We start from the raw sequence: 12,587 nt of genomic DNA on the forward strand, positions 1-12,587 counted from the left end.
GGGCCTAGAAAACAAAAAGCTCATGTACATTTGTAATGCACGTACAGGTTTTAAAAAAAAATAGAAGTCTTGGCGTCTTGCTATTGTAATGTTTTGCTTTACATCTTGGCGTCTTGCTTTTTTAATTTTTTGATTTGACGCCTTTGCAGGAAGACACCTTGCAAGGCTATTTTTATTTTTTCTTTGACGACGTTGCAGGAAAAAATCTTGCAAGGCTCTTTTGATTTTTGCTTTGACAACGTTGCAGGAAAACATCTTGCAAGGCCTTTTTTAAAGGTATAATTTGACGCCGTTGCAGGAAAAAAATAATGTAGCCTTGTATAATTATTTCAACTTGTAATGCATGGGATATGTGGTATAAACAGATAGAGATGAAGGGAGTCCATAACAATAACATGCATAATAAAGCCGGGTGGCAATAATTTATAATGAAGACAAATACAGCACTACCTATGCATTATTAAAGTAGATGAGCTGTGTTGGTGTATTAACGTCAGCAAAAAAGTACATTCATTTGTATACAACGTGATTTACTAGGAAGGTCAGCTGCCGGGCTGAACTGGTAAACATTAGAATGCACATTTGAAAAGATTACCATCCATGCATTGTCCCTTTCTTACTATACAAATCCTTGTCTGTACAAATCCTCTAATCAATGATAATTCACATCCTTTTCTCTCAACATTACACGCTTTAAAATTTAATACATTACTTCCTTTTGTGTGACATTAGTTTAAGCCTTGAGCATGTTTCAAATCATTTGTCATTTTAAATTCCGCCAAATAGGACCGAAATATATCCAATCTCTGCTTATGTTTCAACAAGTGATCAACAAAATGTTAAAACACACCAATTATATTCCAATACTTTTGTTCTTTGCTGTAATCATTTTGATGCAGTATCATAACTACAGATCAACAATGGAAATTAGGAACTTAATCAAATGTTTTAAATCCGGTACGTAAACGGTAATGTATGTTTTATTTATAGGGAAAACGTTAATGTATGTTTTATTTATAGTGTATATGTATCTATATTTCAACAACTTTTCATTGATACTGTTTTCAACTGCTACAAAAAAAGTAAATGTTGTTACAGTAGACATGACTTATAGTTGCCTATATTATCCTCGTCCTTTGGGTTCTTGTGAATATTTGTCTCAATTACAATCATATAACATTTCAAATACGCTTGAAGTACTCAATCTGTCTTTATACGACTTAAACCTTGTTCACTTTGATATCGGCTGCAGCATTTCATAAAATATTTTCTACATCAATTTAATAAACGCAGACAAAATCACGACCTCTTGCAATGTCTAATGTAGATAAGAAATGAAAATAAGATTAGTAACCACAACTTAGCTATATATTTTTTTAATAACAAAAAAATAATTTAAAAATGTACTTTTTGCACAAATGATATACAGGATGAGAATAATACAAACAATGTTAAAGAGCTTTGTAATTTAGATTAATTTTTTATATCTTTTAAGCTTACAACCGATATAAGTTAAAATCATGTTCATTTATTAATCAGATTTATACTTACGACACCTTCTGCTATACTATCACTTAGTTTGTGTTTATATATGTAGTATTGTTTATATATGTAGTATTGTTTATATATGTAGTATTGTTTATATATGTAGTATTGATGTGAATGTTATTCAAATGTTCACCTATATATGGTTTGTATAGACTATGATAATAAAGATACATTTCATTATTCAAATTATCTTTTTCAGGAAAAAGGGGTGCCAATATCAAAACCAAACTCGTTAGATTTCACCAATCAACAGGATAAAGCATTTGACGAATTGACAACGTAAGTATAAAAGATGAGGTATGATTGTCAATGAGTCAACCCTCTGGATAGTGTGCGTTACCTAAAATCAAAAACATATCATGTAGGGGGCCAAAAATAACGTCAAAATATAATAACCGTTAAGGGATACTTAAATTCTTGATCAGTCCATGAATACTGGCGCATGTGCACAATGTGGAATACTTGACATGCCCGCGTTCATGACATGGAATGTCGTTTGTTGGTTTTTGTTTTTAGTCATGGAATTGTCAGTTTTTCTTCGACTTATAAGTTTGAATGTCCCTTTGGTGTCTTCCAACTCTTGGTTTTCATTCATTTATTGTCGATAATATACCCAGCCAATGGCATTATGTCCCACTTGGATGGGGTTGGGGGAGTGAAGAGGATAAGAAAGTTCCCAATGACCTTATGTCCTACTGGGATGGAGGGGATAAGTAAGATCCCAATGGATTTATGTCCCACTGGGGATGAAGGGGATAAGTGAGATCCCAATGGCTTTATGTCCCACTAGGGATGAAGGGGATAAGTGAGATCCCAATGGCCTTACGCCCCACTGGAGATGAAGGGGATAAGTAAGATCCCAAATGGCGATATGTCCCATTTGGGTGGAGGGATGAAGAGAATAACTAAGAACCCAATAATTGTGATGGTTTTATCATACACAGTAGACTATCAATGATTTCGTTATGCTAAGACCCGTTTAGTTACATTGCTACACATCTATACATGTAGCAAGTTACCGGAATCTTTGGACGAAGTTTCTTGATGGCTGGATAACCAATATGTCTTTCTAAACAAAGTAGTCTTTAGTTCAATTTGGTAAGAGCGCTGACTTGTAACACAGAGGTCAAGGGTTTGATCCGTTTACAAGACCATTCAGATAGCATTACAAAGGTCGAATGTATTTGGAGGATAAAATTAATAATTCATTTATTACAATTTATTGTCACTGTAATATTCATTACTAAATCAGGGTGTAAAATTACTGTTTTTCTATTTAAGAGAGTTACGTCAAGTAGGTGGCATCGAATATAAATGTCCCAATTTAATCAATCGAGGAAACTGGCATGACTGCAATTCCTCTCCATTTATAGCCAGGAAACTATGTTTGGTGTATTCGTTTGGGTGAGTATTACTTTTGATTAATCTAATTGGCTGATGTATTTGAACACATGTCAATCATTTCGTCTGAAGTTTGCTAAATAAATTTTTTTTACGTACTACTTTACTGTTCCTCTTTCTCTCTGTCTGTATGGTTGTTAGTTATACTTCTAACGGTTACTCTTTCAGTCTGTATGGTTGAGAGGGATACTTCTGACGGTTACTCTGTCTGTCTGTATGGTTGTTAGTTATACTTCTAACGGTTACTCTTTCTGTCTGTATGGTTGAGAGGGATACTTCTGACGGTTACTCTGTCTGTCTGTATGGTTGTGAATGATACTTCTAACGGTTACTCTTTCTGTCTGTATGGTTGAGAGGGATACTTCTGACGGTTACTCTTTCTGTCTGTATGGTTGTGAATGATACTTCTAACTAGTGTTGTCAAATCGTACACTTTTGCCTAACCGGTTACTCGGATAATCGTTCGACCGATTAACCGGTTAACCGGTACTTTAAGTTGGTGTTTGAAAGCCTTATCAATAGAACCCTACACATATATATAAGATGTGGTATGAGTGTCAATTTGACAACAAGTCATAAATACGCTTTTAGAATTGAAGTTTTTCCTATAGCATTATAAGGCTTGTCTGTGAGGATTCCTGACGAAGTTTGACTTTAAATAATCAAATACACCGTATCAACTATAGCCATGGTTTGTACCAACTTCAGATTTAAAAATCCTAAAACAAAATCTTAATCTCGTAGAATTGAATATGTCATATGTCTGAAACCGATTATTCTTTCCTTTTCTCTTGTTGTCTCCGAAAATAATGGGGTGTGTTTCAATTTGAAATGATTAATTATAAAAAAGAAGATGTGGTATGATTGCCAATGCGACAATTCTTCACAAGAGACCAAAATGACACAGAAATTAACAACTATAGGTCATTGTACATGCTGTACGACCTGTTTCTTAACTGTGTTTGCTTTTTCTTTAAACATGTTACTCGTACTTTCATGTACTGTATACATTGAGTACGTTCACATTGGTTTGCATTTCAAAATTTTTGAATTTAAAGTAAGACTAACCCTTGCACTACGGAGGTTGCACATTTAAATGTAGGTTTTCACAATATTAGATCGAAAACGAAATAATGAAGTAATTAGTCAAATTAAATCTCATTACTGATTTAAAGTTACTGTTAAAAAAACATGTTTACTAATTATGTTTCTTAAAGATCCTGCCCCGAACTCTAATTAATTTTATGTTTTTAGGATTAACAATAGCAATCAATATACTGGACAATTGATCTGTCAATCTAATTACCACGACGACAATTTTTAAATAAAACAACTATTTAATGATTTGATTTTCAACACAAATTTATATCAAATATATCGAAATTGAAAAAAGTCCGGTTAACCGGTTAGTTTTTTTGGTATTCGGTATTCGATCGTTCGACCGATTAACCGGTTAACCGGTTAACCGTTGACAACACTACTTCTAACGGTTACTCTTTCTGTCTGTATGGTTGAGAGGGATACTTCTGACGGTTACTCTGTCTGTCTGTATAGTTGTGAGGGATACTTCTGACGGTTACTCTGTCTGTATGTATGGTTGTGAGGGACACTTCTGACGGTTACTCTATCTGTCTGTATAGTTGTGGGGGATGCTTCACTTCTGACGGTTACTTTTTCTGTCTGTATGGTTATTAGTTATACTTCTAACGGTTACTCTTTCTGTCTGTATGGTTGAGAGGGATACTTCTGACGGTTACTCTGTCTGTCTGTATGGTTGTGAGGGATACTTCTGACGGTTACTCTGTCTGTCGGTATGGTTGTGATTGATACTTCTGACGGTTACTCTTTCTGTCTGTATGGTTGAGAGGGATACTTCTGACGGTTACTCTGTCTGTCGGTATGGTTGAGAGGGATACTTCTGACGGTTACTCTTTCTGTCTGTATGGTTGAGAGGGATACTTCTAACGGTTACTCTTTCTGTCTGTATAGTTGTTAGGGATACTTCTTGACGGTTACTCTGTCTGTCTGTATAGTTGTGAGGGATACTTCTGACGGTTACTCTGTCTGTCTGTATGGTTGTAAGGGACACTTCTGACGGTTACTCTGTCTGTCTGTATAGTTGTGAGGTATACTTTACTTCTGACGGTTACTTTTTCTGTCTGTATGGTTGAGGGGGATACTTCTGACGGTTTTCTGTCTGTATAGTTGAGAGGGATACTTCTGACGGTTACTATTTCTGTCTGTATAGTTGTGAGGGATACTTCTGACGGTTACTCTTTTTGTCTGTATGGTTGATAGGGATACTTTTGCAGTATATCCTTAACTTTTCTCTATTTAATCATTGTTTTCTAATATATCTCGTTGTGTTGTGTGCTGTATGGTTGTTTAAATGCTTGCATATTTACCGTTTCTTACGATTCGCGATTGTTTGGTAAAAGAGAGACAACAGACACCAAATAGACATTCTAACTCATTCATTTGTCATTAGTCGATAATTCACTGACAACGCCACGGTAAAAAACGAAAAAGATCAAAAGACAAAAGTATACAAAACACAACATAGAAAACTAAAGACTAAACAACACGCACCCCACAAAAACCAGGGGTGAGCTAAGGTGCTCAGGAAGGTTAAAAGATGACAGTTTTTGTTTGAAGTCTTTGATTACTCCACATTCTTCCGCTTTAATGGACAGTCAAACAGTCATAGACCTCAAAGAAAAACTAATTGACGTCTTCAGTCTTCTGGTGAGGTTTGTTATATGTGTTGAAAACATCAGACTTTTTGATGAGGACCAGCCAAAAACATATAGCACATTTCTTCTGCTTTTTGTTTTGTAAAGTGTATATGGGGATTTGTTATGAATGGATACACTACATACTATCAGTTCCATTCTTTTTTAATTTTTAATTTTTGTATTCTTCAGAATAAATTACGATTTCCGATTTGATGACGCCATGGCTCGCAATGGTTGTGAAGTTCATTCGTTCGACCCAAGGTAAGTTACCATGGTTTTGTTTTTGCATAATAACTTTTGGAAATATTTGATGAAGCAAAGGTCAAAATAATAAATTGATTTTTAACAATATATGGAAATGTTACGGTCAAATTCTTTAGATGTCATGAACAGATAAAATAGTTTGTTGTTGTGGATTTAAGGGGGAGCGTGTATTTATTATGTTTTTGCATAAACAAATTCATCAATTTGAGCGATGATGTCTTCCTTCCAATTTTGATTTCGGGAATAGAATAGTCACCGACGTCATTCCCTTCAATGATGCCCGAAGAACATGTCAACATTCAAAAACTTTATCGGTCCCCGACGTCATTTCATACTCATGCAGGAAGAATATGTTAAAATCTAATGACTTTCTCGGTCCCGATGTTATTCCCTACTTTTTTATATGCCAGAATATAAACATAATCTTGTCAAAATCCAATTGTTTTCTCAGACCCCAACGTTATTCCCTGCTCATGCCAGACTAGCAGTAGAAGGTCACGGTCCAACAATGGCTTTATCATTCTCTGACATTATTCGCTGAAAATAGCTTTATACCGGTAGAACATATCAAGACCGAAAGGCTTTCAAAGTGACCGAAGTGAAAATTAGAAAAAGAAAATATATTTTCAAAATTCATTTTTTTCTATTCTAGCATGGGAAATACAACAAAACATATTAGAAAATCAGGAGTTCATTTTCATCCAATTGGTATTGGCGGGAAATCTAATGATGCTGTTATTCCAAGAATGGATCAGTATACGAAAAAACATCCAAAGAAGACGTGGAAAGTACGAACATTGCGTCAGATAATGGAATCGTTAGGTCATGAGGATGTAAGTACGAACACTGCGTCAGATAATGGAATCGTTAGGTCATGAGGATGTACAGTAAGTACGAACATTGCGTCAGATAATGGAATCGTTAGGTCATGAGGATGTAAGTACGAACATTGCGTCAGATAATGGAATCGTTAGGCCATGAGGATGTAAGTACGAACACTGCGTCAGATAATGGAATCGTTAGGTCATGAGGATGTAAGTACAAACACTGCGTCAGATAATGGAATCGTTAGGCCATGAGGATGCAAGTACGAACACTGCGTCAGATAATGGAATCGTTAGGCCATGAGGATGTAGGTACGAACACTGCGTCAGATAATGGAATCGTTAGGCCATGAGGATGTAAGTACGAACACTGCGTCAGATAATGGAATCGTTAGGGCATGAGGATGTAAGTACGAACACTGCGTCAGATAATGGAATCAGTAGGGCATGAGGATGTAAGTACGAACACTGCGTCAGATAATGGAATCGTTAGGCAATGAGGATGCAAGTACGAACACTGCGTCAGATAATGGAATCGTTAGGCCATGAGGATGTAGGTACGAACACTGCGTCAGATAATGGAATCGTTAGGCCATGAGGATGTAAGTACGAACACTGCGTCAGATAATGGAATCGTTAGGCCATGAGGATGTAAGTACGAACACTGCGTCAGATAATGGAATCGTTAGGCCATGAAGATGTAAGTACGAACACTGCGTCAGATAATGGAATCGTTAGGCCATGAGGATGTAGGTACGAACACTGCGTCAGATAATGGAATCGTTAGGCCATGAGGATGTCAGTACGAACATTGCGTCAGATAATGGAATCGTTAGGCCATGAGGATGTAAGTACGAACACTGCGTCAGATAATGGAATCGTTAGGCCATGAGGATGTAAGTACGAACACTGCATCAGATAATGGAATCGTTAGGCCATGAGGATGTAAGTACGAACACTGCGTCAGATAATGGAATCGTTAGGGCATGAGGATGTAAGTACGAACACTGCGTCAGATAATGGAATCAGTAGGGCATGAGGATGTAAGTACGAACACTGCGTCAGATAATGGAATCGTTAGGCCATGAGAATGTAAGTACGAACACTGCGTCATATAATGGAATCGTTAGGCCATGAAGATGTAAGTACGAACACTACGTCAGATAATGGAATCGTTAGGCCATGAGGATGTAAGTACGAACACTGCGTCAGATAATGGAATCGATAGGCCATAAGGATGTAAGTACGAACACTGCGTCAGATAATGGAATCGTTAGGCCATGAGGATGTAAGTACGAACACTGCGTCAGATAATGGAATCGTTAGGCCATGAGGATGTAAGTACGAACACTGTGTCAGATAATGGAATGGTTAGGCCATGAGGATGTAAGTACGAACACTGCGTCAGATAATGGAATCGTTAGGGCATGAGGATGTAAGTACGAACACTGCGTCAGATAATGGAATCGTTAGGCCATGAGGATGTAAGTACGAACACTGCGTCAGATAATGGAAAAGTTAGGCCATGAGGATGTAAGTACGAACACTGCGTCATATAATGGAATCGTTAGGCCATGCGGATGTAAGTACGAACACTGCGTCAGATAATGGAATCATTAGGCCATGAGGATGTAAGTACGAACACTGCGTCAGATAATGGAATCGTTAGGCCATGAGGATGTAAGTACGAATACTGCGTCAGATAATGGAATCGTTAGGCCATGAGGATGTAAGTACGAAGACTACGTCAGATAATGGAATCGTTAGGCCATGAGGATGTAACTACGAACACTGCGTCGGATAATGGAATCGTTAGGGCATGAGGATGTCAGTTGTAAAATATTTCAAGGTCAAATTAAGAAATGTTTATTGACAAGCTTGAAACAGACCTTATAGATCACGCCAACATAAGCTTAACCTCATGATCAGCTGACCTTTGTTGTCTTCGAGTTTTTTTTTTTTTTTTTTTTTTTTTTAATATTTCCTTGCATACAAGATTTAAACCAATGTTTACAAAAGTTCATCCTATTGGTGTGTTTTTTCATCTTAATTTTTTTGGATTTTAATAACATCCTCCCTACTAGAACATATTTTGTTTTGATTAAAATATATAGATTGAAAACAAAAATAGTACCGTAGTCTTAGATTTTATAATAATAATATTCCTGTGAAGTGGATAAATTGTTGACTTAAATCAGTCTTGAATATAAAAGTCTATAGACTCACTGATTTCACCTTCATGATCAGTCTTCCTAGCAGATATTTATCCAATAATAATGATATGTATATACTACATGAAAAATACTTACAGTCTACAAATTACACATGGTCGCAGTTCCGATGATAAAAGAGAAGGGCTTAGAAATTATCAAAATGTATCTTTTTACGGATGCCTCGAGAAATTTATAGCATTTGTTTTAAGTGTTGACAGATTACACATGGATCCCGTCACTTTTTCTCTGGTAAAATAACAATAAAAATAGCAGTTTGTTTTTCTTATATCTTTCATCTTATTTCAACTACTAGTAAAACATAATGTTTCAATCTCTTTCAGAGAATTTTGGATATCTTAAAAATAGACATAGAGACGTATGAATGGGAAGTCCTTCAAAATATCCTGAGTGATAATCTTACGTCAAGAATTCGACAACTAGAGTTAGAGTTCCATATATTTCCAAATACTGCTGACGTAAGCAACTATGTGGAATTGCTACAGATTTTTCGTTCTTTAAAAAAGGCTGGATTTTCGCGGTACACATGTACGGTTTACCGGTTTGACAACACAAAAAAAGTACTACAAGCAGAATGTGGATTGGTAAACTTAAAATTTGATTTCTACAAATACCCTTTGAAACATGTCTAATAAATATTGAATCAATAAACATTTTCCAAATGTCAATTATTTTTTAATGTTTTATAAATTTGGACAAAAAAATATTGATTGTTTTCATAACTTGAAAGTTTATGGTTTTCAATTTGTTTTTCAAATTGTTTCAATTGTATAAGGTGTTTGTTTTGTTAGCCACACATAATGCAGACATATGGGTGCATGATAAACGTGGAATCATGATGAAATTCAAATATTATTTTTAGTGAAATTTCAGGAACATCTAGTTTCATTATTCATTGTTTGTTTCCGAACGGACTGATTTCCTATATTTAGTGTATAAAATAAAATTCCATTGATCAAGTAAAAATGTGGTATTAATAAAAGAAGTCTGTGCGCTTCTTTCTGTAGCTTTGGTAGTTCCTTTCTTTCAAGATACAGAATAAACGGTCTGCGCTTTGCGTCATTGCGCAGCAATACATGTATCGAATCGACACTTAATCCCTTTTCTCGAAAAATGTCAATCGTTAAACGTCAGTACTTTGTTCAAATATTTTATCCAAATCCTGCATATTATCACTTGCAGTGCTTTGGTGGACTATTTTGTCTGGATCTTGAATATGAGAACTTGCAGTGCTTTAATTATAAAATGTTGCATCACATTGAGAAGTAGCACTATCAGTAGTTTAATAAATATAGATTCCACAACTGCAACAAGTGTATTACGATATTTCTCCACTCGAAACAGTTAAATTTTAATATTTAAAGCGCGAGGCTTGCCGAGCTTTTTAAATTATTAAAATTTAACTGTTGAGAGTGGAGAAATATCGTAATACACGAGTTACAGTGGTGGAATCTGGTCCTCTTATGATTTTTATCCTTCCTTTTCAAAGATTTGAGGAAAGGTGTGTACTTTTAATGTGACGTCGTCAGGCATGGTCGCCTTTTTTCATGACGTCACAATAAGAAGAAGAAGAAAACAAGAAAATTTAACGTCACAATTAAATTTCAACCAATCATTTGCCGGGAACAGATTTTTCACTAGTGAGTAGAAATATTTTTCTCACACCGGTCAGGAAATGTGAAAATAGCACAAAAATTAGAGAAAATATTTGATCCGATTTTTGTGAAATAGTCGTCTGAGTTATTTGTTGATAAACGTTGTCGAACTGTTTCAACTGGTCCGAAATCGATATTGGAGTATGTTTTGAATCACAATCGGTCAGGTTTTCTTTACTATGGATAACCAAATGTTCCAATTGTTTCACTACGTTATTTTTCTTTCGTGGTTGAAGTTGTATCGTTTTTTCTCGGTTTACGTTTCTTTGATATATGTATATACTGTTGATCTGTGTCTTCTGTGTCGGCATAATATTCATGTTATGCATGTAACATTGTATTATTGCGTGGAACACTATTAACGCTGGTGACATCTGTGAAGTCATAACACTTTCGAGTCAGTTTTTTGTACTCCAAAATCAACCAATCAAAATGCTGGATTTCATGTTTCGAGCATGATTTTTGTGCTCCGAGCACTGACCAAAGTTTTATGACTTCAACCTCTGACTGACGCAGGCAAACAGATATTGTTCAGTTGTAAATTTTTATTGTCGCTAGTATCAGAGTCAATTAATAAAGTGGTCAATTGTATACCCCTGGAGCAATAATTTGGCCTGTATTTTCCGGTTCATATGAAAAGTACGAATCTTTCTCGTCTAGACTTTTACACGCCCTTACTAGTCCTGCGTGCATCGTGACAAGACAACCGAAACTTGCAAAACTGGCAGGTGTCATCTGACCTTGACCTCATTTTCATGGTTCAGTGGTCGAAGTTAAGTTTTTGAGTTTTTGTCTTTTTTTCTAATACTATACGCAATAGGTCAACTTTATTTGGTGTATGGGCATATTTTATGATCTATATATGTCAGTCGCGCAAGTTTAAATTGACCTTCACCCCATTTTCATGGTTCAGTGGTTATAGTTACGTTTTTGTGTTTTGGTCTGTTTTTCTATAACTATACATGCTATAAGAAATAGCTACAGGTCCACTTTATTTGTTGTTAGCTGTACATGCCTGCCTGGCATGGTTCATCTTACCTTGACCTCATTATCATGGTTCAAAGGTCAATGTAAAGTTTACTTTGTTTATGTTAAGTTTATGCGGCAGTTGTAATAAAGCTTTATGTTTAGGACTATCAACATAATATAAATGATTAGTAAAGAAGGCGAGACATTTCAGCGTGTGCACTCTTGTTCTTTTTCTTTTTTTCTTATCTATATCCTTCATGGTATTATCAATCACTTGTTGATTTTTTTTGTTTTGATAGCCCTTTTTGATTCTTTAATTTACATGATATAAGTCATCTTCATCTTATCTCCAGGATGTCATAATATTCATTAGAATCTTTAAAATGGCAAAAAGAAAAGACGAAGAAAAAATAATAACATGAATTACAGTTTATCACTCTTTTCACTATTTGAGCATTTTCATTAATAAAAACAAGGAGATGTGGTACGTATGATTGCTTATGAGACAACAATCGCCAAAGTTCAAATAAAGAGCATGTAAGCAATTAAAGGCAACCACGTGACATTCAACAATAAGAAAAACACATATCATATACTAGTAGTCGATTATATAAGGTCCTGTGACATGATAAATCTGAAACAATTTAATTGAGATAACTAACGGCTAATTTATTTTAAAACATTTATGAAGAACTATGAATATGAAAGACATTAACCAATGACAACGGTTGGTGAAGATGTGGTATTTCATGTATTTCAAACTAAAAAATGCTAGTGAGGCAAATATTGTACTGATAGGTATCAAAGGCAATCAACTGTTACAGACAAATATTAAAAGAACAGTACGCACGTACAATTTGTGCATTGCATACATATGTATAATGCAATGTGACATGCAAACTTTGTCAAATGATATATAGATCTAAATGAATTTTGGATAGAACATTTCAAAATGGATAA

The 12,587-nt window shown here is 35.3% G+C and overlaps 1 protein-coding gene across 1 annotated transcript; it reads left to right on the top strand.

Moving 5' to 3' along the window:
• Positions 1 to 1,767: 1,767 nt before the first annotated feature.
• On the top strand, positions 1,768 to 9,671 carry LOC139527578 (probable methyltransferase-like protein 24; the record flags this gene model as incomplete). The annotated part of the gene is given in 5 exon segments (XM_071323093.1): positions 1,768 to 1,827; positions 2,830 to 2,952; positions 5,874 to 5,945; positions 6,601 to 6,781; positions 9,327 to 9,671. Coding segments are annotated over 5 exon segments (745 nt in total), but the record flags the coding sequence as incomplete, so codon positions are not given.
• Between the last annotated feature and the right edge of the window lie 2,916 nt (positions 9,672 to 12,587).

The sequence above is a fragment of the Mytilus edulis genome, chromosome 6 (assembly GCF_963676685.1).
Source record: "Mytilus edulis chromosome 6, xbMytEdul2.2, whole genome shotgun sequence".
Lineage (NCBI taxonomy): Eukaryota > Metazoa > Mollusca > Bivalvia > Mytilida > Mytilidae > Mytilus > Mytilus edulis.